Raw genomic sequence first — 27,139 nt, 5'->3', positions numbered from 1 at the left:
CTGGCTTTTTATCTTTCTTTCTTTTTTTCTTTCTATCTGTCTATATATCCTGGCTTTTTATCTTTCTTTTTTTTTTCTATCTGTCTGTCTATCTAGGCTTTTTATCTTTCTTTCTATCTGTTGTATAGTACCTGTTTATACCTGTTTGTCTGTTCATTATAAACTCCCTTTCATGTCTGTCTGTCTGTCTGTCTAATCAATATCCTATAGTGCCTTTTCTATTCATCTGGCTGTTTATCTATTTTATAGTGCACTTTCTATCTATTTCTCTCTCTCTCTCTGATTTATTTTCCTTTCTTCCCTGGCCATCTGACCATAATTTGTTATTAAGCTGAACATTATGACTCTCTACTGTTACAAAATTACTGTTCTTTCCTTTTTACTTTCTTTTGTAACTCTGTTTAGCTATTATTATTGTAAAGAAACTTTGAGCTACTTTCATGTATGAACATCTGCAGTAGAAATAAACTGTTGTTATACTGTATATTTGTTTATCTGTTTCACACAGGGCTTCCTTTGTATCCATCCACATCATGAAGTCCACTTAATTCAGTTCAGCCTCACGTGGTTCTCATTCTCTCTCCTTCAAACTGGCTGATGGACTGTTCTCAGTAACAATTCTTGTTCACATAAGATTCTCAAACTTGGTGTCTCATTTTAATTATGCATTTTCACTATATTATCATGGCTTCAAAGAAGTTAATATTATACACTATCTACTAGAATGTTTAATGTGTAATTTAATAAATATAAAAGAAAAAAATTACAATGAACTAAAAAATGAATTTGCAACTCATTCAAAGAGGACTAGAAAGGTTTTCTTTTTTTATTATGGATGAATCAGACAAATCAAATTAATCCGTTCACCTAATCAGGTAGTTGGATAGGATTGAATTATTAAAGTGAATTGAAATGTCCGTCGCTAAATCCTTTGCTTCTGCTGAATGCCAACCGACTCTCTGAAAATGAAATGATTGTGGACATATTAATATGAGAATCTGCTTGAGTATAAATGTTCCCAGCTGCCGACGTGAACAACAAATATTCTGAATTTTGCTGCCACTGCAGATTCATTTTTACTTTTACTTTTTTTTTCAGTTTTCCCACAAATTCAGAAAGCTGTCCAGCACGCAGGTCCGCCGACTTGCTTCACTTGTGGATCGGCGGCGACTCTGGGAGACGTTTCTTCAGCCGATGCTAATTGAAAGGTATCCAGGATCTCCCGGCAGCCAAGTGGCAAGGCAGGTGAGCCAGTGAGCCACGGGCATGGAGGGCACAAGTCACCACAACAGACTCTGACGTCACCCCCCCACTGGGTGTCATTTTAATTTCATGTCATTAGAAGGCAGTGATGCTAAAAACTACGTAGTAGCCAACAACCATATGCTGTGGCATCACAATGACCTGGAAAGTGAAGATTCCTTTTTATTGTTGTAAATATTTATTTATTAACAAAAGCAGTGATCCAGGTGGGCAGTACAGCTTTCAGTTTCTAGATTCTGAGCACAGGATTGTTATACAGTACAGCGCATACAGCATCATACTCCAATAATATTTTGTTTCTTTATATTGCACCATTCTATAAAGAATACCATTATAAGACACTTTACAGATCCGTATCTCTAGCAGAGTTTCTGCCAATAATATGAAAAATAAGTGCAACTGGCTTCAGCTGTCTGCGGTGGGTTGGCACCCTGCCCGGGATTGGTTCCTGCCTTGTGCCCTGTGTTGGCTGGGATTGGCTCCAGCAGACCCCCATGACCCTGTGTTCGGATTCAGCGGGTTGGAAAATGAATGGATGGATGGCTTCAGCTGTTATTGGAAATTAACAAATCACCCCATGCTCCGCAAGAACTAAAATTTTAAATATTGGACCTCGGGTGACAAATAACACACAACAGGTTTATTCAACCAAACAGAAGTCAAAATGCAGAAGCCATGTGTGACACAATTTATCTATCTGTTCATATAGTGCCTTTATCCTTTATACACGTGTGTGTGTATGTATATAGCTCTAGATACTGTAGATTTAGTACATTCAAAAAGTATTTAGACCCCTTCACTTTTTTCACATTTTGTTACGTTACAGCTTTATGTTAAAATTGTTTAATTACAACTATTACAGTCTGGAGTCTCTTTGGGTTTCACACACGTGGATTAGGAGTATTTTCTGCCATTCTTCTCTGCATATCCTCTCAGGCGGGTAGGATGGAGCCATTTTCAGGTCTCTCCAGAGATGTTCAATTGGGTTTAAGTTCAGGTTCTGGTTTGGCCATTCCGAAATGTTCCCAGAGTGGTCCTTTAGCAAATCCTGTGTTGTCTTTGCTTTGTGCTTAGGGCCATTGTCCTGTTGGAAGGGGAACCTTTGGCCAAGTCTGGAGTCCAGAGTGTTCTGGAGAAGGTTATCATTATGGATATGTATGTACTTTGCTCTGTTCAGCTTTTCCTCAACTCTGGTTAGTCTCCAAGTCTCTGCCACTGAAAAACAACGGCATCACATCATGTTGCCTCTGCCTGCTTCTCAGATAGAATGGTATTTCATAGGTGATAAGTGGAGTCTGATTTCTTATACAGGTGCTGGTCATAAAATTAGAATATCATGACAAAGTTGATTTATTTCAGTAATTCCATTCAAAAAGTGAAACTTCTATATTAGACTCATTCATTACACACAGACTGATGTATTTCAAATGTTTATTTCTTTTAATGTTGATGATTATAACTGACAACTAATGAAAGTCCCAAATTCAGTATCTCGGAAAATTAGAATATTGTGAAAAGGTTCAATATTGAAGACACCTGGTGCCACACTCTAATCAGCTAATTAACTCAAAACACCTTCAAAAGCCTTTAAATGGTCTCTCAGTCGAGTTCTGTAGGCTACACAATCATGGGGAAGACTGCTGACTTGACAGTTGTCCAAAAGACGACCATTGACACCTTGCACAAGGAGGGCAAGACACAAAAGGTCATTGCTAAAGAGGCTGGCTGTTCACAGAGCTCTGTGTCCAAGCACATTAATAGAGAGGCGAAGGGAAGGACAAGATGTGGTAGAAAAAAGTGGACAAGCAATAGGGATAACCGCACACTGGAGAGGATTGAGAAACAAAACCCATTCAAAAATGTGGGGGAGATTCACAAAGAGTGGACTGCAGCTGGAGTCAGTGCTTCAAGAACCACCACGCACAGACGTATGCAAGACATGGGTTTCAGCTGTCGCATTCCTTGTGTCAAGCCACTCTTGAACAAGAGACAGCGTCAGAAGCGTCTCGCCTGGGCTAAAGACAAAAAGGACTGGACTGCTGCTTTCTGATGAAGTAAATTTTGCATTTCCTTTGGAAATCAAGGTCCCAGAGTCTGGAGGAAGAGAGGAGAGGCACAGAATCCACGTTGCGTGAGGTCCAGTGTAAAGTTTCCACAGTCAGTGATGGTTTGGGTGCCATGTCATCTGCTGGTGTTGGTCCATTGTGTTTTCTGAGGTCCAAGGTCAACGCAGCCGTCTACCAGGAAGTTTTAGAGCACTTCATGCTTGCTGCTGCTGACGAACTTTATGGAGATGCAGATTTCATTTTTCAACAGGACCTGGCACCTGCACACAGTGCCAAAGCTACCAGTACCTGGTTTAAGGACCATGGTATCCCTGTTCTTGATTGGCCAGCAAACTCGCCTGACCTTAACCCCATAGAAAATCTATGGGGTATTGTGAAGAGGAAGATGCAATACGCCAGACCCAACAATTCAGAAGAGCTGAAGGCCACTATCAGAGCAACATGGGCTCTCATAACACCTGAGCAGTGCCACAGACTGATCGACTCCATGCCACGCCGCATTGCTGCAGTAATCCAGGCCAAAGGAGCCCCAACTAAATATTGAGTGCTGTACATGCTCATACTGTTCATGTTCATACCTTTCAGTTGGCCAACATTTCTAAAAATCCTTTTTTTGCATTGGTCTTAATTGATATTCTAATTTTCTGAGATACTGAATTTGGGACTTTCATTAGTTGTCAGTTATAATCATCAACATTAAAAGAAATAAACATTTGAAATACATCAGTCTGTGTGTAATGAATGAATCTAATATACAAGTTTCACTTTTTGAATGGAATTACTGAAATAAATCAACTTTGTCATGATATTCTAATTTTATGACCAGCACCTGTAAAGTTGACATTTCGATCTTTTTTTCCCCACTTTGTCCCCATTTTTTTCTTTTCTCTTTACCCTAATAAGCTTTCATATGACACTCAGATGGTGGGCTACGACTCACCTTTTCACGGCGACTTTGATAAGTGACAACTTCTTTTTTATTTTGGGCACTGTTCGACTTTGTGAACTTGAGCTTTCGAGTTTCTCCGACACACTATGTCACTCAATCAACTTTCTTTTGTTGTTTATACTGCTGTTTAAACCAACATATAGTACGTTTTTCTTTGCCTCCACTTGGTATTCGCTGAATTTCTTCTATTTTCCCCCGTGCTTTTGCCATTGCCTTTTCACAGAACGCTGAGCTTAAGGGATATTTATATTGATTTGCATATTCAAAGAGGTGTAATTCTGGAAGGAATTTGGGTGGGGCAGCAGGCGCCTGCTCGTGCGTTACTTTTCATGCTGTCCGGGATTTATGTAGTGGAAGAGCATTGAAGTTGACATTCGCACAGATTTATGTATCTGGATTTTTTTGTGTGTACGCACATTTCCGTTTTTGTCCGTGCGCCATGTTTTAGTGTGAATTCTACGCACGGCGTTAGGTGAAGACCTTCAGAAACTGCACAGCAATGGACCTGTGACAAGATAAAGGGTGGCACAACAAATATTGAGTTCATTAATATATTTTTTTTCTCTTTACTGCACTTTCTAGGGAGTTACTTGATTAGTTAAAATTTTCATGTTGTTATTTTAGAAGGCATTCATGCTTTTCACAAGAATTGTACTACATTGATATATAAAATCTCCTGTTACAGAACTGAGAAGTCTCTTTCTATTTTATTGAGTAGTTTTGATGCCCGGTCGGTCATTCAATATCAGTTACAGAGGATCTGCTTATGTTTTTCTTTTCAGCATATCGCCAACTGCCTGAGCTCACTGTCTGCTGGGTGGACGGTGGGCTTCGACACATTCAGTGCGCTGACGCCTAGGGGGCAGGTGTCCTTCTCCAATGTTATGGCTGTACTAGACCCAGATGTCCCTCGTCGCCTCCTTCTGGCATGTCACTATGATTCCAAGTATTTTCCCACTGATGAAAAGGGGAGGGTCTTTATAGGGGCCAGTGATTCTGCCGTACCCTGTGCTATGCTGCTGGAGCTGGTCACTGCGCTGGATGCAGAGTTACGAACTTTTAAGCAACAGGTAAGCCGTGAATTGGAGGCTTTATCCTTCAGCTTTACAACCAGTTGACTTCTGCTTTAAGAGAACACCAGTGTCATGCCGTCAACGACCAGGCTGTGTTCTTGAGATTTATCTTAAAATTTAACCAAGTCCAAGTTTCCAGAGAAAACTGATTTAACTGATTGTGACCACTAGGAGGTACCCAGATAAAAATTTGAATTTATTTGGTAACAGTTCCATAATACTGTAACAAATCAGTCTACCACCATACCAATGTCAAGTAAATCACCTCCGTCTCCCTTTTGTTTCTCCTCTGTGAGCGTTGTCCAGCTTCCTCTGACCTCCCGATGTGAGGTGGTGGGCTTCTTTTCAAGAATCTTTCCAGTGTCACTTCACTGCATGTCAGGAGCAATTTCTGGGGCATGTGGAAACCAGTGGTGTCCTCCCCCGGCTGTACCCTCAGGTGTCACCCAAGGACCCCAACAGGGCTGCACTTCCAAACTACAACTCCCATGCAACACTGCGGGTGTTCTAATAGGGATCAGCCTAGATCAGGGGTCTCCAACCTTTTTTACCCCCTGAGAGCTACTTTCCCAAAATGAAAATGGCCGAAAGCTCCTCATGTTTTCTAACGTTTATTCTCATAACTTATGTCAACCCAAACAAACTGAATAAGCTTGTTTTGCCTGAACATTTGCAAAATGTTGGTGTCCACAACTCACATTTTGCATTAAAACATCACAAAAAATATTTAGTTCACCTGCAAGTGCATTTTGTACGTCTGTTTCTAGTGTATCTCACACCATTGAATTAATACATGAATGCTGTCAGAACAAAACAATGCAATTATAAATCCAAATCCACAGATATGACTTATTCATTTGTCATTTTGTCACATGTCACTGTGTCACTTTATTCACAGGTCCAGTTCCATGTGTGATGTGTTTTTTAGTTTGTCAGATGACTTACACTGCATGGAGTCAACAAGAGGGGCAGGTGTGTGGTGGAGTGGAGCCACTGAGGTTCACTCTTATGGAGTCATTTCAATGTTCATCCATCAGTCTTGCCCTGAACTTTGACTTCATGACATTCATCTCAGACTCACAGAAGTATGGAGACCCAAACAAAGCAGACATTTTCAGAGCTGCTTGGTGAAGATTCTTAGAGTTATCTGGCTCTACTGAGCTCCAGAAATGCTGAGAATGCTGTTGAGACTTTAACTGCACATTATTTTGAAGGTTTACTAATATATAATATATAAAATCCAATGTCTGTCTGTCTAGATGTCTGTCCACTTTAAATGAGAGAACTACTTAATGGATTTAGATCGGGTTTTTTCTATAATTTGCTTGAACATTCCGGTTGATTTTGCGACTTCTCTCATTTCGCTATGTATCAGAGTTCACTCGCGGTACCAATTTATTTGCGTGAATCCAAGAGACGCAGCAGACCGAGGAGAGGGGCCTTCCTCACTCACTCGCCAGCTTCAGGGCGTGTTCCTTAACTCTGCTTAGCTAGCGAACGAGAGAACAATTGAATTCAACTTTGTTTGATATTTAAAATAAAGTGTTACTTAGGTCTAAATGAGTGAGTCTGGATATTCTCTTAAGTGTCTGCCACATTGAAAAGACAGAATACAATTCAGATTGTGGATTGTGATTTTGTGTTAAAAGGATCGTGATATGATTTTTTGGAAAGATCGCCCACACCTAATTTGACTAATCAAGTTTTCAAATTTATGTAGGATTCATTAACCCTTTGGCAAGCTACTTGGAAAGGTGTGGTGAGCTACTGGTAGCTCGCGAGTGACGTGTTGGAGACCCCTGGCCTAGAGGAACACTACTACCTTCTGTGTAGAGGTATGAACAGCTCCTGGTAGCCACCTTCACCCAGTCCATCCATTATACCTTAATCCCTGCCAGGATGAAGATTACGAGATGTTTCAGATAGGTTGTGTCCCCACTCCCACAGTTCTTCCATTATGGCCTCTCGGCCAAGATTGCCCATCTTTACTCCATGGCACTTACAGTGAATTACATGGTGCTTTACACAGCAGAAAAAATGCACAATAAAACACCAAAAACACAAGCCAGCCATCCATCCATCCATTTGTTTCCCCTTCCTTTTACCCAATCAAACCCCCCACCCCCCCAATCCAAGATGGGCTTGTGGACGCCAGAGCCTAGCTCAACAGCATTAGGTCACAGGATTTATGGTAGTGAGACCAGCTATGTTATATGGGCTGGAGACGGTGGCACTGACCAGAAAGCAGGTGACAGAGCTGGAGGTGGCAGAGTTAAAGATGCTAAGATTTGCATTGGGTGTGACGAGGATGGACAGGATTAGAAATGAGGACATTAGAGGGTCAGCTCAAGTTGGACAGTTGGGAGACAAGTCAGAGAGGTGAGATTGCATTGGTTTGGACATGTGCAGAGGAGAGATGAGGGGTATATTGGGAGAAGGATGCTAAGGATAGAGCTGCCAGGGAAGAGGAAAAGAGGGAAGGCCTAAGAGAAGGTTATGGATGTGGTGAGAGTAGACATAGCAAGTGATGGGTTTGACAGAACAAGATGACGAGTACAAGAAGTTATGGAACAAGATGATCGGCTGTGGCAACCCCTAACTGGAGCAACCGAATGAAGAAGAAGAATTTACCAACTTCTCATCTCTCCTTACATTGTCACACCTCTGTAATACAATACAGAGAGGATCAAATGGCCAGAGCCTATCCTGGCATCACTGGGCGTTGATCGGGTGCCAGTCCATGGAGTCTGCCCCATAACAGGGCACACTTTTACATATACGCATTTGTGCAAGTAGAAGTAGAAGCACCTACTGACTCCAGGAGAAGTGGGATAATATTAACATTTTTATTTTAAAGGTTATATACTCTGTTCCTTCTAATTTACGATGCACTTTCTTTCCCCCCCAAATGTTTCCAGACTTAAAATTGGCATCCATCTCAAGTCTGAGGCACTGCATTGTCGCACCTCATAAGACCTTCTGCTGCTACACACCTCATGCAGTTAAACAAATACATGAAGTAAGCTCATGTGGGCTTGTGAAGGTGAAATCGATTCAGTGCATGCGGGAGCAGGCAGGCCGTGAAGAGGAAAGAGAATCGACGCCAACGGACTTTTGTGGGCATGTGCTGGCAAGCGCGTGTGTGTGTGTGAAGGGAAAAGCAAATCGGCACAGGTGGCCTTGTGAAATTGATAAGCAGACCATTTCAGGCATTTTTGAATAAGCGTGGGTGGGCTTGTGAATTTGGAAAGCAAATCGGTGCCCACCCACGGGGGAGCAGGCTTGAGAAGGAGAAAGCGGAGCGGGGCATGGACGTGTGAAGAAGAATTTCCTGTGGTATTCACACAAGGTTTGCACAGCAGATTCTTTAGTTATCAAGGAGTCGGCATGACAAAAAAATAAATATGTCACTGATTAGTAAAGTATTTGAAGTAAGAACAGAGATACTTCTTGGCAAGCAGTGGAAGTCATCAAAGACATTCTGTGTATGCCATGAACTTCTAGGTCACCAGAACCTTATGAATCATTTGTAAGGAACTGTGAAATGTCATTTGAAGGAATATTCCACCCAAAAAATAATATATATTTTGGTATATGTGACTTACTCAATGTGGTTTGTGCCTGAAAAACATTTTTAAATTCTTGGAGAATAGACAGGAGTCTTGACCAATGAATGAGAGGAAGAGATGGATCTTCAATTCAAAAGCTCAATCTCATGTGAATGCATTTCCTCTGCACTGATTTTTTTTACATAATTATTTATTTAACAATGTTTTAGCAAAAAAAAAAACATGCATTTTACCCATACAGCTGGATGACTTGATGTGTGGATTATGCAACACGAGTCACATGAGCATTTTCTTTTTCATAGATGTTTTCCTTGTGTTTGCTGTGGTCCAGCGTTTGTCTCTGTAGACTCCCATTCTATCAGAAATGGTGTCCATTCTCCATTAACAACTTTTTCTCAGCCTTCACTAGAAACGACATGTAGGCTGTGTTGTACTTGTGACAATAACAAGCCTATGAGGAACTGCACTGGTAACTTTGTGGTTTAAGCTGCATGCATGTGCCATCGGGTAAGCATCACAGAGGGCAGATGATCAGCTTTCAAAGTGATATCAACACCAGACATACAGTCCGTCGTTGTCCAACCCGCTATATCCTAACACAGGGTCACGGGGGGGGGGTCTGCTGGAGCCAATCCCAGGCAGCACAGGGCACAAGGTAGGAAACAAACCCTGGGCAGGGTGCCAGTCCACCGCAGGACACACACACACACACTCTAGGGACAATTTAGGATCACCAATGCACCTAACCGGCATGTCTTTGGACTGTGGGAGGAAACCCACACAGACACAGGGAGAACATGCAAACTCCACGCAGGGAGGACCTGGGAAGCAAACCCGGGTCTCCTAACTGCAAGGCATCAGCGCTACCCACTGTGCCACCGTCAAACACACATTTAATCCTAATTTATGTTATCTGGTGCCTAATCTTAATATGTGTGTTTCTGTATTTGATTACAATATGGAGAAGTTCCGACATCTGTAGCAGGTCCCTAATATTAATCATTTGGATGGGGTACGCATTTGTGAGATTGAGAATTTAATCTTCGACCCCGATAAAAATTATGATAATCCAATTTTGGCAAACAGGGATTCATGTACAGGTAATTATTTACAGCACAGGCATGAAAGACAAAAGAAGGGTCAAGATCGACTGATTGGATCCCCTTCTTTAATAGACATGTCACTAGTTGCTTCCCCAATTACTCCGATAGAAAATTTAAAATCTCTTACCTTTTGTTATTTAATATACTTCCCAGGCACAATACATTGAACAGGTTATTCTCAATCATTTCTTTTAGGTTCAACAGTCTTTTGAACCTTTACAATCATACAGACTTACTGCATATCGTAAAAATAAAAATTGAAAAGATATTTTAGTACATCTTGTACGGTTAAAAAGTTAATAAATGTGCTTTGGTGGCATTACCCCTTTTGTACATTAAAAACAAGTATACAGTGATCCCCCTCTGTATCGCTGTTCAGCTATCACCCCCACTATATCGCAGAAAAATTCAATAAGTACATCCTACCTGTAGTGTACTTTGCAGCCAATTCATAACAAAGCATATCACTACGGTAGACAAAGAGTTTCGCGTTTGGCTGAAAGAGGAGTCTCACCCAATCGGAATGGAATTTTCATTCTCTTGGGCTCTGATTGGCTGCTGCTAACGTGATGTAATCTCAGAACAACAGCAAGCGCGGGTCCCCGACGCATCTCAGTTCTCTGCGCATCGTGTACCTTGCTTGTGGTCTTGATTGTTGTGAGCAAACTTTTTGTGAACTTTTCGTTTTGTTTTAAGCCCTATGATGGCTTCCAAGGTTCCTGCATCGTAACAATAATAATAATAATAATTCTTTGCATTTACAGTGCATCCAGAAAGTATTCACAGCGCATCACTTTTTCCACATTTTGTTATGTTACAGCCTTATTCCAAAATGGATTTAAATTCATTTTTTTTCCTCAGAATTCTGCACACAACACCCCATAATGACAAAGTGAAAAAAAATTTACTTGAGGTTTTTGCAAATTTATTAAAAATAAAATAACTGAGAAATCCCATGTACATAAGTATTCACAGCCTTTGCTCAATACTTTGTCGATGCACCCTTTGGCAGCAATTACAGCTCAAGTCTTTTTGAATATGATGCCACAAGCTTGGCACACCTATCCTTGGCCAGTTTCGCCCATTCCTCTTTGCAGCACCTCTCAAGCTCCATCAGGTTGGATGGGAAGCGTCGGTGCACAGCCATTTTAAGATCTCTCCAGAGATGTTCAATCGGATTCAAGTCTGGGCTCTGGCTGGGCCACTCAAGGACATTCACAGAGTTGTCCTGAAGCCACTCCTTTGATATCTTGGCTGTGTGCTTAGGGTCGTTGTCCTGCTGAAAGATGAACCGTCGCCCCAGTCTGAGGTCAAGAGCGCAGGTTTTCATCCAGGATGTCTCTGTACATTGCTGCAGTCACCTTTCCCTTTATCCTGACTAGTCTCCCAGTTCCTGCCATTGAAAAACATCCCCACAGCATGATGCTGCCACCACCATGCTTCACTGTAGGGATGGTGCCAGGTTTCCTCCAAACGTGACGCCTGGCATTAACACCAAAGAGTTCAATCTTTGTCTCATCAGACCAGAGAATTTTCTTTCTCATGGTCTGAGAGTCCTTCAGGTGCCTTTTGGCAAACTCCAGGCGGGCTGCCATGTGCCTTTTACTAAGGAGTGGCTTCCGTCTGGCCACTCTACCATACAGGCCTGATTGGTGGATTGCTGATGAGATGGTTGACCTTCTGGAAGGTTCTCCACTCTCCACAGAGGACCTCTAGAGCTCTGACAGAGTGACCATCGGGTTCTTGATCACCTCCCTGACTAAGGCCCTTCTCCCCCAATCGCTCAGTTTAGATGGCCGGCCAGCTCTAGGAAGTGTCCTGGTGGTTTCGAACTTCTTCCACTTACGGATGATGGAGGCCACTGTGCTCATTGGGACCTTCAAAGCAGCAGAAAGTTTTCTGTAACCTTCCCCAGATTTGTGCCTCGAGACAATCCTGTCTCGGAGGTCTACAGACAATTCCTTTGACTTCATGCTTGGTTTGTGCTCTGACATGAACTGTCAACTGTGGGACCTTATATAGACAGGTGTGTGCCTTTCCAAATCATGTCCAGTCAACTGAATTTACCACAGGTGGACTCCAATGAAGCTGCAGAATCATCTCAAGGATGATCAGGGGAAACAGGAGGCACCTGAGCTCAATTTTGAGCTTCACGGCAAAGGCTGTGAATACTTATGGACATGTGCTTTCTCAGTTTTTTTATTTTTAATAAATTTGCAAAAATCTCAAGTAAACTTTTTTCACATTGTCATTATGGGGTGTTGTGTGTAGAATTCTAAGGAAAAAAATGAATTTAATCCATTTTGGAATAAGGCTGTAACATGACAAAATGTGGAAAAAGTGATGTGCTGTGAATACTTTCCGGATGCACTGTATATAGCGCTTTTCTCACTAATCAAAGCGTTTAGCAATTGCAGGTTGAGGGCCTTGCTCAAGGGCCCAACAGAGCAGAGTCCCTTTTGGCATTTAGGGGATTTGAACCGGCAACCTTCCGATTCCTAGTGCAGATCCCTAGCCATCACTCTGCCCTCTAAGAAGGGAAGAAAAGCATTATGTGGATGTCACTCGCCATTATGGCTTGAATGAATCGACGGTACGCTACATTATTATTATTATGTTACTCATATCCTTAGCCCGACATCCACATATCATATGTGTTTACACAGTGTGTTTTAATAAGTTTACATGTGTTTAAAGCATGTAGGAGGGGTATTTTAAGGCTTAAACTATTAAAAAATGTTTGTTTATATGGTCTTTCTGTATCGCAGATTTTCAGCTATCACTGATGGGTCTGGAACGTAACTTCAGCGATAGGCGAGGGATCACCGTAACAAGTTTTTTGAACGTACATTTACTAATTTACCAGACTTTTCAATTTCTTGTATTTACGGTTTTCAGTGTACAGCTTGTGGCATGATATATGTTGGGGAAACAAAGAATTCATTAAGGCCACGTCTGAGGTTAATGGAAAATCAGGCCAAGGATGCGGCCTTATGTAAACATTTGCAACAATCTTAATCATTTTCTGCACATGTTTGGCCTGCAACTTGAGAGTTACTGGACCAAGACTCTCAGATTAAAAAAAAAAAAAAAAGATTTTGGATGGACTTAATGAGAAATAAAAAAATATATTTTTTTTAGTATTTCATTTTTATTTATTTCTGTAAGTAACTAAAAAAATTTTTGAATATATTTAGTTTCTAAATAAAGTGTCCGTGTGCCAGTGTGCAAGCCGCCAGGCTCACATCCCCTACCCTAAACGTGATATTAAAAAAGCCTACAAGTATGGATCAGCAAAGGGGTTTACAAGATCATATGATTGATTTATTTAACTAAAAAATCTGTGTCCACAAAATGTCAAAAAACTAGCATAGCTCATAACGTCATTTCAGTCTTATCCAAGGTAGTAGGTTAGTCCTCAAGTCGGCATCCTACAATGAAGTCATTCCAGATCTCTTGTATTGCCGATGTATACTGGGGCAAAGGTGCCCTCTTCAGGGCGAATCCACTTTCACTGTACAGTGATCAATAGACAGTATGAACAGAAAAGAATGTGTACGTATGCACAGCTGATAGAGAAGTTAATCATAAAAAGAGAAATTGCGGTGGGCTGGCGCCCTGCTTGGGATTTGTTCCTGCCTTGCACCCTGTGTTGGCTGGGATTGGCTCCAGCAGACCCCCGTGACCCTGTAGTTAGGATATAGTGGGTTGGAAAATGACTGACTGACTAAAAAGAGAAACGTGGGAAAATACTTACAGGCCAAAGGTAACTCGAACATTGCAAATGACTTTGTAATGTTAGAAAATGGATGGGTGGACAGTGAACTGGTGGGGTTAAGTGTGCCCTGCAGTTGACTGGCATCCAGTTCGGCGAGACTGTTCCTGCCGTGTGCCTAGAGCTGCAAAGATACAGTTAGGTCCATAAATATTTGGACAGAGACAACTTTTCTCTAATTTTGGTTCTGTACATTACCACAATGAATTTTAAATGAAACAACTCCGATGCAGTTGAAGTGCAGACTTTCAGCTTTAATTCAGTGGGGTGAACAAAACGATTGCATAAAAATGTGAGGCAACTAAAGCATTTTTTGAACACAATCCCTTCATTTCAGGGGCTCAAAAGTAATTGGACAAATGAAATAACTGGAAATCAAATGTTCATTTCTAATACTTGGTTGAAAACCCTTTGCTGGCAATGACAGCCTGAAGTCTTGAACTCCTGGACATCACCAGATGTTGGGTTTCCTCCTTTTTAATGCTCTGCCAGGCCTTTACTGCAGTGGCTTTCAGTTGCTGTTTGTTTGTGGGCCTTTCTGTCTGAAGTTTAGTCTTCAACAAGTGAAATGCCTGCTCAGTTGGGTTAAGATCAGGTGACTGACTTGGCCATTCAAGAATTTTCCACTTCTTTGCTTTAATAAACTCCTGGGTTGCTTTGGCTGTATGTTTTGGGTCATTGTCCATCTGTATCATGAATCAATTTGACTGCTGTATTTAGCTGGATTTGAGCAGACAGTATGTCTCTGAACACCTCAGAATTCATTCGGCTGCTTCTATCCTGTGTCACATCATCAATAAACACTAGTGTCCAGTGCCACTGGCAGCCATGCACGCCCAAGCCATCACACTGCCTCCCTCCACCGTGTTTCACAGATGATGTGCTATACTTTGGATAATGAGCTGTTCCACGCCTTCTCCATACTTTTTTCTTGCCATCATTCTGGTAGAGGTTGATCTTGGTTTCATCTGTCCAAAGAATGTTTTTCCAGAACTCTGCTGGCTTTTTTAGATGTTCTTTAGCAAAGTCCAATCTAGCCTTTCTATTCTTGAGGCTTATGAGTGGCTTGCACCTCGCAGTGCACCCTCTGTATTTACTTTCATGCAGTCTTCTCTTTATGGTAGACTTGGATATCGATACGCCGACCCCCTGGAGAGTGTTGCTCACTTGGTTGGCTGTTGTGAAGGGGTTTCTCTTCAACATGGAAATGATTCTGCGATCATCCACCACTGTTGTCTTCCGTGGACGTCCAGGTCTTTTTGCGTTGCTGACTTCACCAGTGCTTGCTTTCTTTCTCAGGATGTACCAAACTGTAGATTTTGCCACTCATAATATTGTAGCAATTTCTCTGATGGGTTTTTTCTGTTTTCGCAGCTTAAGGATGGCTTCTTTCACCTGCATGGAGAGCTCCTTTGACCGCATGTTGTCTGTTCACAGCAAAATCTTCCACATGCAAGCACCACACCTCAAATCAACTCCAGGCCTTTTATCTGCTTAATTGATAATGACATAACGACGGACTTGACCACACCTGCCCATGAAATAGCCTTTGAGTCAATTGTCCAATTACTTTTGAGCCCCTGAAATGAAGGGATTGTGTTAAAAATGCTTTAGTTGCCTCACATTTTTATGCAATCGTTTTGTTCACCCCACTGAATTAAAGCTGAAAGTCTGCACTTCAACTGCATCTGAGTTGTTTCATTTAAAATTCATTGTGGTAATGTACAGAACCAAAATGAGAAAAAAGTTGTCTCTGTCCAAATATTTATGGACCTAACTGTAGGCTCCAGCTCCGAAGATAAGATTATGTGGGTCCCTCATGTGAATGTGTGAAATTCCACAGTAGTAATTATAAAATACTTGCGTGACTAATTTTGCTTGCAGTTGTGTTCTGGGGTCTTGGGTTTCGCCTGAGGCACAAAGAGTGGGTGTAGTAAGCATTTCTTCTTGTCTTGTCTTTTCCAGAGGTTGCCGTTGACACTACAACTGGTGTTTTTTGATGGTGAAGAGGCCTTCAGTGAATGGACCCCCACAGACTCCTTGTATGGCTCTCGGCATCTGGCAGGAAGAATGGCAAAGACGAAACACCCCAGTGGGGCTGTAGACACTACCCTACTGGACAGCATCGTAAGTCTGCTAATAGAGTGACCCACCGACTATCTCTCACACACACACACACACATAAAGGCATGACCACTTTCACGTGGTCTTGTCTCCCATCCCTGCCCAGATGCTTTTAGAATCTGTCCCTGTGTGGCACATCTGCTGTGGCGTTTGCTGAGAGCGATACCCACCCTCCCTCGGGTGCACGTCTTTCCGTAGCAGCAGGACTCAAACTCGGAGTCTTGGTATTACAGAACAATCGTCTCAGTAAGCAAATCTATGGGAGTTCTTCTTAGGATCCGACGACTGATGCTGTGTTCACATGCTCTCTGAGTTTTGGAAGTTGTAACTTGTGAGATTTCACCTTCCCACTTCTCATTACTCATATGAATTTCCTTTGTGAGGTCGCTGTTGATTTGTTACTAGGTCTGCAAAAAAAAAAAAAAAATGCTATTAAAGTAAATGTAACTGCAGTTACCCAAAATGACCAAAGTTCTGCAGCTTCAGTATGCGTCATGGGATTCTGGCCAAAAGCTTGATGTGTTGAAATGATTCTACAGACAAAGTGTCTTTGTTTTAAAAACTTTACTAAAATTCAAAGTAAAACAGTTCAAACAAAAATATAGAAAAGATTGGTATTGCAAGAAAAGAAAAGTTCTGTTATACAGTATGTCTTGTTTGTTTCTTTAAGTTCTCTCGTACAACTGAACCATTTCTAAATGGCCAGAAAACTGTAGGCCTCTCCCATTTTAATGCTGTAAATGGGCCTTTCAGTCCCTGCTAGAACGGGGACCACCTATTCTAAACCACGGCTGACTCCATTAACACACTGTATCTTCGATTATAGCAAGAGAGTTCAATCTCATATTAATTTACGGGGGGAAAAGGCTCTACCATGGTCTATTGCTATGAAAGAAAATTTATATTCTATTCCTCGGGTGTCAAACTCCAGTCCTGGAGGGCCGCAGTGGCTGCAGGTGTTCCCCTTAACCATCTTCTTCATTAGTGACCAGTTTTTGCTGCTAATTAACTTCTTTTGCCTTAACTCAGACCCCTTAGTTGTTTCTTTTTCCTTAATTGACAGCCAAACAATAACGAGACACGAAGCGAGCCGCCACATGAGCAGCTCACCTGTGCCCATCACACAACATCTGAAAATGAAGAAAGGTGAAGGTCTCAGTAAGGCTGATCTCTCTGGACTCCAAAATATTTTAAGAGTGTTCTAAGGCCATGTTTATACTTCATGTGACGCAACACGTACTCCAGCGGATACTCCTGCTATGCAAACGTTTTACTGTTTATAATCGCACACGTACTTTATGTAAATCTGGAGGAATCCACCAGGTGGCAGTGCGAGATATTATCACGAGGAGAACAGGTTCGGCTTCGCTGTGCTGTGATCACCCGTTAAATTCTGATGACACCTTACCGCAATATCTCTGAAAAGGATGTTTAATGATTAAATCCATCAATCTTGTGGTGTGCCCATTCCAGCTAGCATTGGGCAGAAGGCAGAAACAATCCCTAGTTGGGGCATCAGCTCATCGCAAGGTGAATACAAGCACACTCGCACACACTGGCGTCATTTTAGTGTCACCACATCTGCAGATCTTTGGAAGGAAACCGGAGCACAGTGTGGAAACCCAGCAGGAAAACACACAGAGTCCAGACAGGGAACACTAGGGACGTGACTCCATGTGAGACAGCAGTGCTAACGCTCCGCCACCATGTCCCCCCTATGTGTGTAATTATTAACAGTATTCATTATTTAAACAAAATTAACAGTTTATCTGTAAAATGTAACCTACATACTTTAATGCATTTCATCATGAAAGTGATATCAAGTATAAATCTAAGGATTCTAAATGTGCAGAGAGTTGGAATATCATACATGTAATGTGTTCTGTGTGGTGATCTATTGCTGTTTGCCACTGCTGTCGGGTCAGGAGGAAGCCACAGAAAAAAAAGACGGGCACAGAAGATGGTATGTGAGACTTTTAAAATGTATTGTGTCATTACAATCGGGAATATGCTGTGCTGGAATATAAAAGCACTACGAATGCATCTGTATGTCAGCATTTTGCTTCACCACTTCGACCCATTCATCAAACATCAAAGTGCGCACATCGCTCCCGTAGGATCCGCATTGAGGCTTTCTGTCACATGAAGATCGTAAACAGAGACTCCGACTTTTAGCACATTGCGCCCCCTGACTTTTTGCTGGTACTGCAACTCACGCACGCGTCATGATAATTTCTGAGGACCTGCTCAGAGTACGCGTCAAATGAATGCTGGGAACGCGTGGCAGCCATGATGCGTATGCGTATGCATTCTGAGCGTGAAGTATAAACGAGCCCTAAGAAAATACAGAAAATCAACAGTTTTGGAAATGTCTGCTGTGGCAGAATGAGGGCAGCAGCAAAGCCGTGGAATTAAATAACGGGGTTAATTAACAGCAAGAATCGACTTTTCATTAAGAAAGTGATTGGAGTCAAAATGGTTGGAGTTTGAAGCCCCAATTTAGCTGGTCATCTGTTGGCTCTTCTAGAAAGTTGATTCTGTTCATCTGGACATAGTTTGTTTTTCCAGGGAGATACGTTACACCACTCGTCCAAGTGACTTCTTTCCTTAGAGACTGAGGAAGTCACTTGGATGAGTGGTGTAATGCAGTGCTCCCCAACCTTTTTGACGGCAAGGACCACTTTACTAGAAGCAAAATTTTCCAGGGACCGGTGTTGGGGGGTGGGATTGTAAGGATTCAGGACGGGTTCGTAGGGCAGTTTTATACACAATTTACATTACATTTCTATTATTATTAAGTTATTAAGCAGTTCGGATACGATTGCAACCTGAGATTTTTCTTCTTTTTTTGCATATAACAAAGACATATGCATTGCATTTGTCATTCCAACAGATTGCACATCACAAACATTAACACTGTTGTCGTTTTTTCGTGTCTGCCGTTTCTATAGGAGGGTGACAATGAGTTAAATTCCAATGGATGTTTTTCAGATGTTGACAAGCAATAAGCAAAAGGAATCACTGAAAACCACAGACAACAAAAACAGCAAAAAAAAAAACAGTATGAGGAAAGTTCGAAGAAAGAATTATTTTTTTTGTTTCTGTTTGGGGATCATTGTGCAAACGTGCACATCTGAGCTGCGACCACAGATCTAACTGCTCTGTGGATGATTCGTTCAAGCATTTCAAGGTCACTTCGTTGTAATGAAAGTATCTGCTGAATGTACTTCATAGTAACAACATTTCTATAGACTCGTGTCATATGGGGAAACTGTCGGGACTGTAACAATACTTTGTTGTAATAGTCTCTCACCTCGGTCTCTCTGCGCCGCTGCAAAGCCCTGCCCGCTAAGCGTTCTGAAAAGTCTGAGTGAGTCTCCGTTGTCGTGGCCCGGCTGTCAGACGGCTGCGGCCTGGTAGTGGGCCGGGGACCCCTGGTGTAACATATCTCCCTGGGGGAAAAAAAAAAACTATGTCCAGATGAACAAAATCAACTTTCTAGAATTTCCTTACCTGGATTATTGAGCAAGCATCGAGACATTTTCACTCACTTTGGCAAGATCTGCCTAAAGCTTGTACGTGAGTATGAGCAAACAGCCCGTAAGATGGCAGACTACAGGAACCACCTGAGATTCAGCCTCAGATGTAGACAGAGCGGAATTACACCTAAAAGTCTACAGATGAAATCGTCAATGAAGGGTCTCTGAGCTACAAAAATCCTACAGAAGGCACGGAGCCAGCTGCTAAACAAACAGGTGAGACAAATCAGAGACTGTGGAAGTCACTTAGATGAGTGGTGTAACGTATCTCCCTGGAAAAAAAAACAATGTCCAGATGAACAAAATCAACTTTCTAGAATTTCCTTACCTGGATTATTGAGCAGGCATTGAGACATCTGTCGGCTCGTTTCATGTCTCATTTCTGTTTGGCTGTCATTTAATGATGAAAAGAATCAATTCAGAGGACTGAATCCTTAAACAGGGCTGTTAAAATGAAGGGAAAAGAAGTTAATTAGCAGTGAAAACTGGGCACTGATTAGGAAAAGGGTGAGAATGAAAACCTGCAGCCCACCAGGCCTGGAGTTCGACACCCCTGGTTAAGCAAACACTACTGTAATATGAGTTTAACTTAAAAACGTTAACTTTCTAAGATTACCTCTTGGTCCTCACCGGTGGCGCAGTGGTAGTGCTGCTGCTTTGCAGTAAGGAGACTGTGGAAGGTTGTGGGTTCGCTTCCCGGTTCCTCCCTGTGTGGATAGCGCTTTGAGTATTGAGAAAAGCGCTATATAAATGTAATGAAGTATTATTATTATTATTATTATTAGTAAATAAAAAGCAAACAAAACATCTGAATTGTGTATTGCTTTGATCCAAATGCAATTCAAATACAGATGATTGACTTTGGTGAAAGGTCAGGGTTATTTCACAACTCGCAGAATTCAGGTGGCTTTGTTTTCTCTGAATTGTCAGCCCTGTGGCTCTGAGTTCACAGGGCTTTTATTTGGAACTAGACAAAGAGCCTGTTTCGACAACGTAAGATGAAACGGGCACGAGTGGAATAGTATAATATATAATAAGTATAAGCACCACAAACCTGATATAGGTGTATTGAATGAATGCGTAATTAGGCCTCGAGCTGTAGTCGAAATTGCCTTTCAGGCCTCTAGAGCTTTAATCGAAGTTGCCTTTCTCTTTGAATTTTTGCGGCTGTAAATCCGCCGCCTCCCGCGATGTTGGGGTTGGATGTCGGTCAAAGTCGCCTTTCTCTTGGATGTCGGTCTCGTAAGGTTTTTCGGGCAGCTGCGCAGAAGGCGACTGCACATTCGGCTTTGGACAGACATGAGTGAGGAGACTGGCGATTTATGTATTCAGAAACTTAGATTTATCATCTGTCCAACAGCACTTGAGCACAGCATGAAAATCCATCCATCCATCCATTATCCAACCCGCTATATCCTAACTACAGGGTCACGGGGGTCTGCTGGAGCCAATCCCAGCCAACACAGGGCACAAGGAAGGAAACAAACCCCAGGCAGGGCACCAGCCCACCACAGGGCACACACACACCCACTAGGATCACCGATGCGCCTAACCTGCACGTCTTTGGACTGTGGGAGGAAACCCACGCAGACACGGAGAGAACGTGCAAACTCCACGCAGGGAGGACCCGGGAAGTGAACCCAGGTCTCCATACTGCGATGGCAGCAATGCTACCCACTGCGCCCAGCATGAAAATGTCCTTTCATAATCCTGAGGCCCCGGGTTTGAGCTATATTGCTGTCAGTGAGAAGAAGTAGGAGAGTGGTGGTGCCATCCTAAGTGAATTCCTCAACAGAGACAAATTGTGCCGTAACCTCTGCATTTGTGAATGTAGCAATCCTGAGAGAGAGCGAGAGAGAAAGAAGGAGAACCTGCTACTCTGGAAGAGGTTCCCTCACAGTCAGAAGGTCAAGGAAGTTCTCCTTTAGTTCCACTGGCTGAGACCATTGTTCTGTAATTCCCCAAATCAAAGTCAAGTCCTACAGCTGCTTCATGAAGGATGAGGGGAAGCAGAGGGGAGCCTGCCTCGAGTGGATTTCTCATCAGAGACATGTCTGCTGCCAGTTAATGCTTTTCCTTACTGTCACCCTCTCACTGTTCTCACTCCTCTCACTCTTCTTTTTATTTTTTTTACCAGGACTTGTTTGTGTTACTGGATCTGATTGGCTCTCCAGATCCACTCTTCGTCAATCACTTTGACAATACGGTCCACTGGTTTGACCGCCTGGTGCTAGTGGGTGAGTGACAGCTGTTTAGAAAAAAACTTTTATTATAACAATTACAACAGTTACCTTTCACGCTCCTTGAGATGCAATCCACTTGTCTCAGCGTTTCTCTCATCGTTGGAAAACAATTCTTGTATTTATCTTTTGGATCTCCAGCATTTTTTCGCTGGACTTCTTCTGCAGGACCGAATCTTTTTTCCCAGGAGTCTTAATTTTAATTTTGAGGACAAGAAGAAGTCACAGGGAGCAATATGGGGGTGCAAAAAAACCACAGGTTTTGGCTGACCATACGGTGTGTGCAGGTGTGTTGTCCTGGGGCAAAATCCAGTTTTGGGTGTGTCACTTCTCCTGATGTGTTCCCATAGATGCCACAGTGGTTCAGGGTAATGCTGCTGATTGACAGTCTAACTTCTTTATGAAGAAGTCCATCAAGGTCGAAAAATACCATCGTCATTGTCTCTTGATGATCTGCTGTGGTAGCTTAGAGAGAAAACGAAAATCACCAAAGTCACCTACTTGATTGTAGAATAAATTCTGAAAACACGCACTTGATCAACTCCACACAACTCTGAACTGATTCACTAGACTGTGAGCATACAATACTTAGTAACATATTCAAGAACTACACCATACTCCTGTGCCGTTGACCGATTGCGAGGAATTTTTTAGGTTCCGCCCCCTCGTATGTAAGTTAGGATGTGAAAGGGTAGGCCTACTGAGATACTTGACTATCATTTTCATACGCCTCTATGGAATTTTTAAAGATTATATTATAGGGTTATGGGGTCATTGTTGCCACGTGTACAGTACAGTGTGAGTGATGAGTGAAATAATTTACGCAAATTTAAATTCACAGCACAATTCAGTGTTTCACTTTGCAAAAGTGATGGTGATGGAGAGGTTGACAGACGAGATTAGACAGGAGTCCCCATGGACTCGTGATGTTTGCTGATGACATTGTGATCTGTAGCGATAGTAGGGAGCAGGTTGAGGAGACCCTGGAGAGGTGGAGATATGAGAGGAGAGTAGAGGAATGAAGGTCAGTAAGACCACCAAGACAGAATACATGTGTGTAAATGAGAGGGAGATCAGTGGAATGGTGAGGATGTGGGAGTAGAGTTGGCGAAGGTGGAGGAGTTTAAATACTTGGGATCAACAGTACAGAGTAATGGGGATTGTGGAAGAGAGATGAAAAAGAGTGCAGGCAGGGTGGAATGGGTGGAGAAGAGTGTCAGGAGTGATTTGTGACAGACAGGTATCAGCAGGGGGCGGCACGGTGGCGCAGTGGGTAGCGCTGCTGCCTCGCAGTTGGGAGACCTGGGGACCTGGGTTCGCTTCCCGGGTCCTCCCTGCGTGGAGTTTGCATGTTCTCCCCGTGTCTGCGTGGGTTTCCTCCGGGTGCTCCGGTTTCCTCCCACAGTCCAAAGACATGCAGATTAGGTGGATTGGCGATTCTAAATTGGCCCTAGTGTGTGCTTGGTGTGTGGGTGTGTTTGTGTGTGTCCTGCGGTGGGTTGGCACCCTGCCCAGGATTGGTTCCCTGCCTTGTGCCCTGTGTTGGCTGGGATTGGCTCCGGCAGACCCCCGTGACCCTATGTTCGGATTCAGCGGGTTGGAAAATGGATGGATGGATGGATGGGTATCAGCAGGAGTGAAAGGGAAGGTCTACAGGACGGTAGTGAGATCAGCTATGTTATATGGGTTGGAGATGGTGGCACTGACCAGAAAGCAGGAGACAGAGCTGGAGGTGTCAGAGTTAAAGATGGTAAGATTGGCATTGGGTGTGACGAGGATGGACAGGATTAGAAATGAGTACATTAAAGGGTCAGCTCAGGTTGGACAGTTAGTACACAAAGTCAAAGAGGTGAGATTGCGTTGGTTTGGACATGTGCAGAGGAGAGATGAGTTCTATATTGGGAGAAGGATGTTAAGGATAGAGCTGCTAGGGAAGAGGAAAAGAGGAAGGCCGAAGAGAAGGGTTATGGATGTGGTGAGAGAAGACATAGCAGGTGATAGGTGTGACAGAACAAGATGGAGAGGATAAAAAGAGAAGGAACAAGATGATCCGCTGTGGCAACCCCTAATGGGAGCAGACGAAAGAAGAAGACAACTTTGCAAAACAAGTGATGTTTCATTTCTGGTGAGGTTCATGCCACTGACACGAGAAGAATGGTGTTGACTTCCTGTCTGGAAGTGTTTCCATGCTTTAATTTCCACATGTGCCTGCCTGTCATTTGTCATTAAGTATTGAAATGAAGAACTCCAGCGAAAAGAAAAAGCAAAAGTCACTAGACTTGTTTCCTGCCATGTTGTAGACATTTTGTTCCATTGCCAGATGTGTTCTGGTAGTGTGAGCCTCAATTCTGCCAATTATGATGACCATCTTAGTGACCACAATCCTAATTATCCTTTAGGGAGTGCATATCTTCAACCATTTCCACAGAAATCGAGATATATGGAAAGAATAGGTTACATAGTAATAACGTGTGCCGGAGGGAGAGTTTCCACATAGTGAGATTTCCTTGTGGAGAAAATACTTTAACATACACAATGGCGAGTTTTAGTGTGCGTTGGTGTGGAAAATACGCAACATGTCTGTTTTTTTTTTGTTTTAAATCCACTGCCCTCCTCCTCAGTGATGTGAACAAGAGACCTAAACCCAATTGATTTTACCCTGGTGCATCAGATTCCATGCATTACTCCGCTGTCCTAAAGAACACAGGTAAATACAGAAGGGGAACTAAGCCTTAAGGGAGCACAATTCCTTGCGTTCCACTCACAAATCAACCTTTAAAACAATTCCTTTAGTGAGTTTTGTGTTTTGCAATCATGACATTGACTGTGAAACAATTTTCGTGACAGTTTTATAAAACTGTATGCCAAACATTAGAACAGTCTAGATGAGAGCAGGCCATTCAGCCCAACAAATCTCACCAGTCCTGTCCACTTCATTCTTTCCAAATAATATCAAGTTGAATTTTGAAGGTCCCTAAAGTCCTACTGTCAGCCACACTACTTGGTCGCTTATTCCAAGTGTCTGTGGTTCTCTACATGAAGGAGAACTTCCTAACGTTTGTGTAAACCCTTCGCAAGATTCTATGTCCCTGTGTTCTCGATGATCTCATTTTAAAGTCCCAGTCTCGATCCACTGGACTAATTCCTTCCATCATTTTAAATACTTCAATCGTGTCTCCTCTTAATGTTCTTCTGCTTAAACTGAAAAGGCTCAGCTCCTTTAACTCTTTTTGGGCGGATATCGACTTATGTCGAAATTCAGCTGTAAACGGCAGGAAAACTTGCCATTACATTTTAGTTTGACTCTCTTTGCCAGAAGGACAGTTAACTTTGTTGATGTGACGTCAATTCCCTGCCCGTGCAGGAGTAGTAAAGAGCAAGCAGCCTTTAAAATGGCATCAGAGTCTGGTGAGAGACCAAAGTGAATGCTCAACGTGAAATACTCGGTGGACCGACAAGGTTTTTTTTTTTTTTTTTGCTTCTTATTGCTGAATCAGACTCTGACTTGTTGGACTGTCGATTTTGCTGCAAGTGATCTGGAGAACGAGATTGAAAATGAACGTGAGGCACCGGCCTCGGCTGATCGTGATGCTGAGCACATCTGTGTAGCTGATATGCCTACTGTAACGTTCACTTAACGATGCCTTACGTTGACATTAGGTACAAACCAGATTGCGACGCACTGCACCTGCCACCACTGCCCACCAGCCACGCAAAGTCAGCTAGGCACATTCCTGCTGGCTGTCGAGCAGTCTCCATGCCAAAGATGGCGAATATTTTTTTAAATATGCAGCCCTCAAAGAGTTGATCTGTCATAACTCATCCCATGCAGTTGTCAATTCAGCTTAGTCTGGATTGTTTATAGTGCTGCTGTGTCCTTTATAGTGCTGCTGTGTCCTTTTTGTAGTCTGGTGACCCAAACTGCACCCAGTACTCCAGATGAGGCCTCACCAGTGTGTTATAAAGCTTGAGCAGAACCTCCTTGGTCTTGTACTCCACACATCAAGGCGCTATATAACCTGACATTCTGTTAGCCTTCTTAATGGCTTTTGAACACTGTCTGACAGTTGATAGCTTAGAGTCCACTATGACTCCTAAGTCCTCATGAGGCGGACTTTTAATTTCATCTCATTTTAAAGTCACCGTCTCAATCCACTGCACTAATTCCCTTCATCATTTTAAACACTTCAGTCAGGTCTCCTCTTCATCTCTCTAAAGGCTCAGCTCTTTTAATTTTTCCTCATAACTCATCCCGTGAAGCCCTGAATCAGCCTTGTCGCTCTTCTCTGGACCTTTTCTAGGGCTGCTATGTCCTTTTTGTAGCCTGGAGACCCAAAGTGCACCCAGGACTCCAGATGAGGCCTCACCAGTGTGTTATAAGTGTTGAGCAGAACCTCCTGTGACTTGTACTCCACACATCAAGGCACTATATAACCTGACATCCTGTTAGCCTTCTTAATGGCTTCTGAACACTGGTTGGCCGTTGAGAGTGTCAAGTCCACTACGACTCCTATAGGGAATCCATTCCCGGACGGGTTTATCCATTCCCAGGAATTCGGGAATCCCGCATGTCATTCCTGGGCATGACACAGTGCATGGGCATCTCACATGTGAACGGTTTCAGAGTGAGCGACACTTATTTTTAATAAAACTACTGCAATATGTTGACACCAATAAAAGACTAACCTTATCTACATGCTGTCATATAAGTACATGTATCTTTAGTTGCAGTAATAAGAGTGTAGAAAGCACAACGTGTCCAGCGTGCAGTCGTCCATGCGAGAGCGCACCTTCATGCAGAGTACGCCAGCCACTGAGAAAGCATGCTCTACCTCCACTGAAGTAGGCGGCATCAGATACTGATACACTTGTTCTAAACAATGCCCGCGCTTGCCGTTGCTCTGAAACACCACCATTTCAGCTTTTACTGGTGCATCCAGTTTCTTGTCATCATTCTGTGATGGTAAGTTTGTTGGCACAGATAATGCGGATGCAACAGACTGACGCATTGCAATTTCAAGTTGCTGTTCAAAGCTGTCAACAGCACAGACGTCAATGAACTCTGCCCTGTCCCGACATTCGTGAGCTGCAGAGTGCAGACACCTCCCAGTCCACTGTGCTCAGTCTTAGTGGGAGCCGGGAGACGGACTGCTGCTGGTCTGTTGTTGACAGAATTAATGAACAACACACTACACCGTGGGCCAAGAAACCGCGCCACTTAATTATGTTCAACTATAACTCTGTTATTTCTTGATCGGATTTTACACTTTTACACGCTATACAGGTGCTGGTCATAAAATTAGAATATCATGACAAAGTTGCTTTATTTCAGTAATTCCATTCAAAAAGTGAAACTTGTATATTAGATTCATTCGTTACACACAGACTGATGTATTTCAAATGTTTATTTCTTTTAATGCTGATGATTATAACTGACA

At 42.7% G+C, this 27,139-nt stretch overlaps 1 protein-coding gene across 1 annotated transcript in view; it reads left to right on the top strand.

Moving 5' to 3' along the window:
- Nucleotides 1-27,139, top strand: part of LOC114647296 (glutaminyl-peptide cyclotransferase-like) — a 48,338-nt gene that overhangs the window by 13,093 nt on the left and 8,106 nt on the right. Inside the window, exons 2-5 of the mRNA XM_028795973.2 lie at nucleotides 1,099-1,245; nucleotides 5,061-5,348; nucleotides 15,764-15,925; nucleotides 21,599-21,698. Coding sequence (XP_028651806.2) covers nucleotides 1,099-1,245; nucleotides 5,061-5,348; nucleotides 15,764-15,925; nucleotides 21,599-21,698 — 697 coding nt within the window. The remainder of the gene's footprint in view (nucleotides 1-1,098; nucleotides 1,246-5,060; nucleotides 5,349-15,763; nucleotides 15,926-21,598; nucleotides 21,699-27,139) is intronic.

Source organism: Erpetoichthys calabaricus, chromosome 1 (assembly GCF_900747795.2).
Source record: "Erpetoichthys calabaricus chromosome 1, fErpCal1.3, whole genome shotgun sequence".
NCBI lineage: Eukaryota > Metazoa > Chordata > Cladistia > Polypteriformes > Polypteridae > Erpetoichthys > Erpetoichthys calabaricus.
Note: the sequence above shows the minus strand (reverse complement) of the source record. Positions and strands in the feature narration are given on the sequence as shown.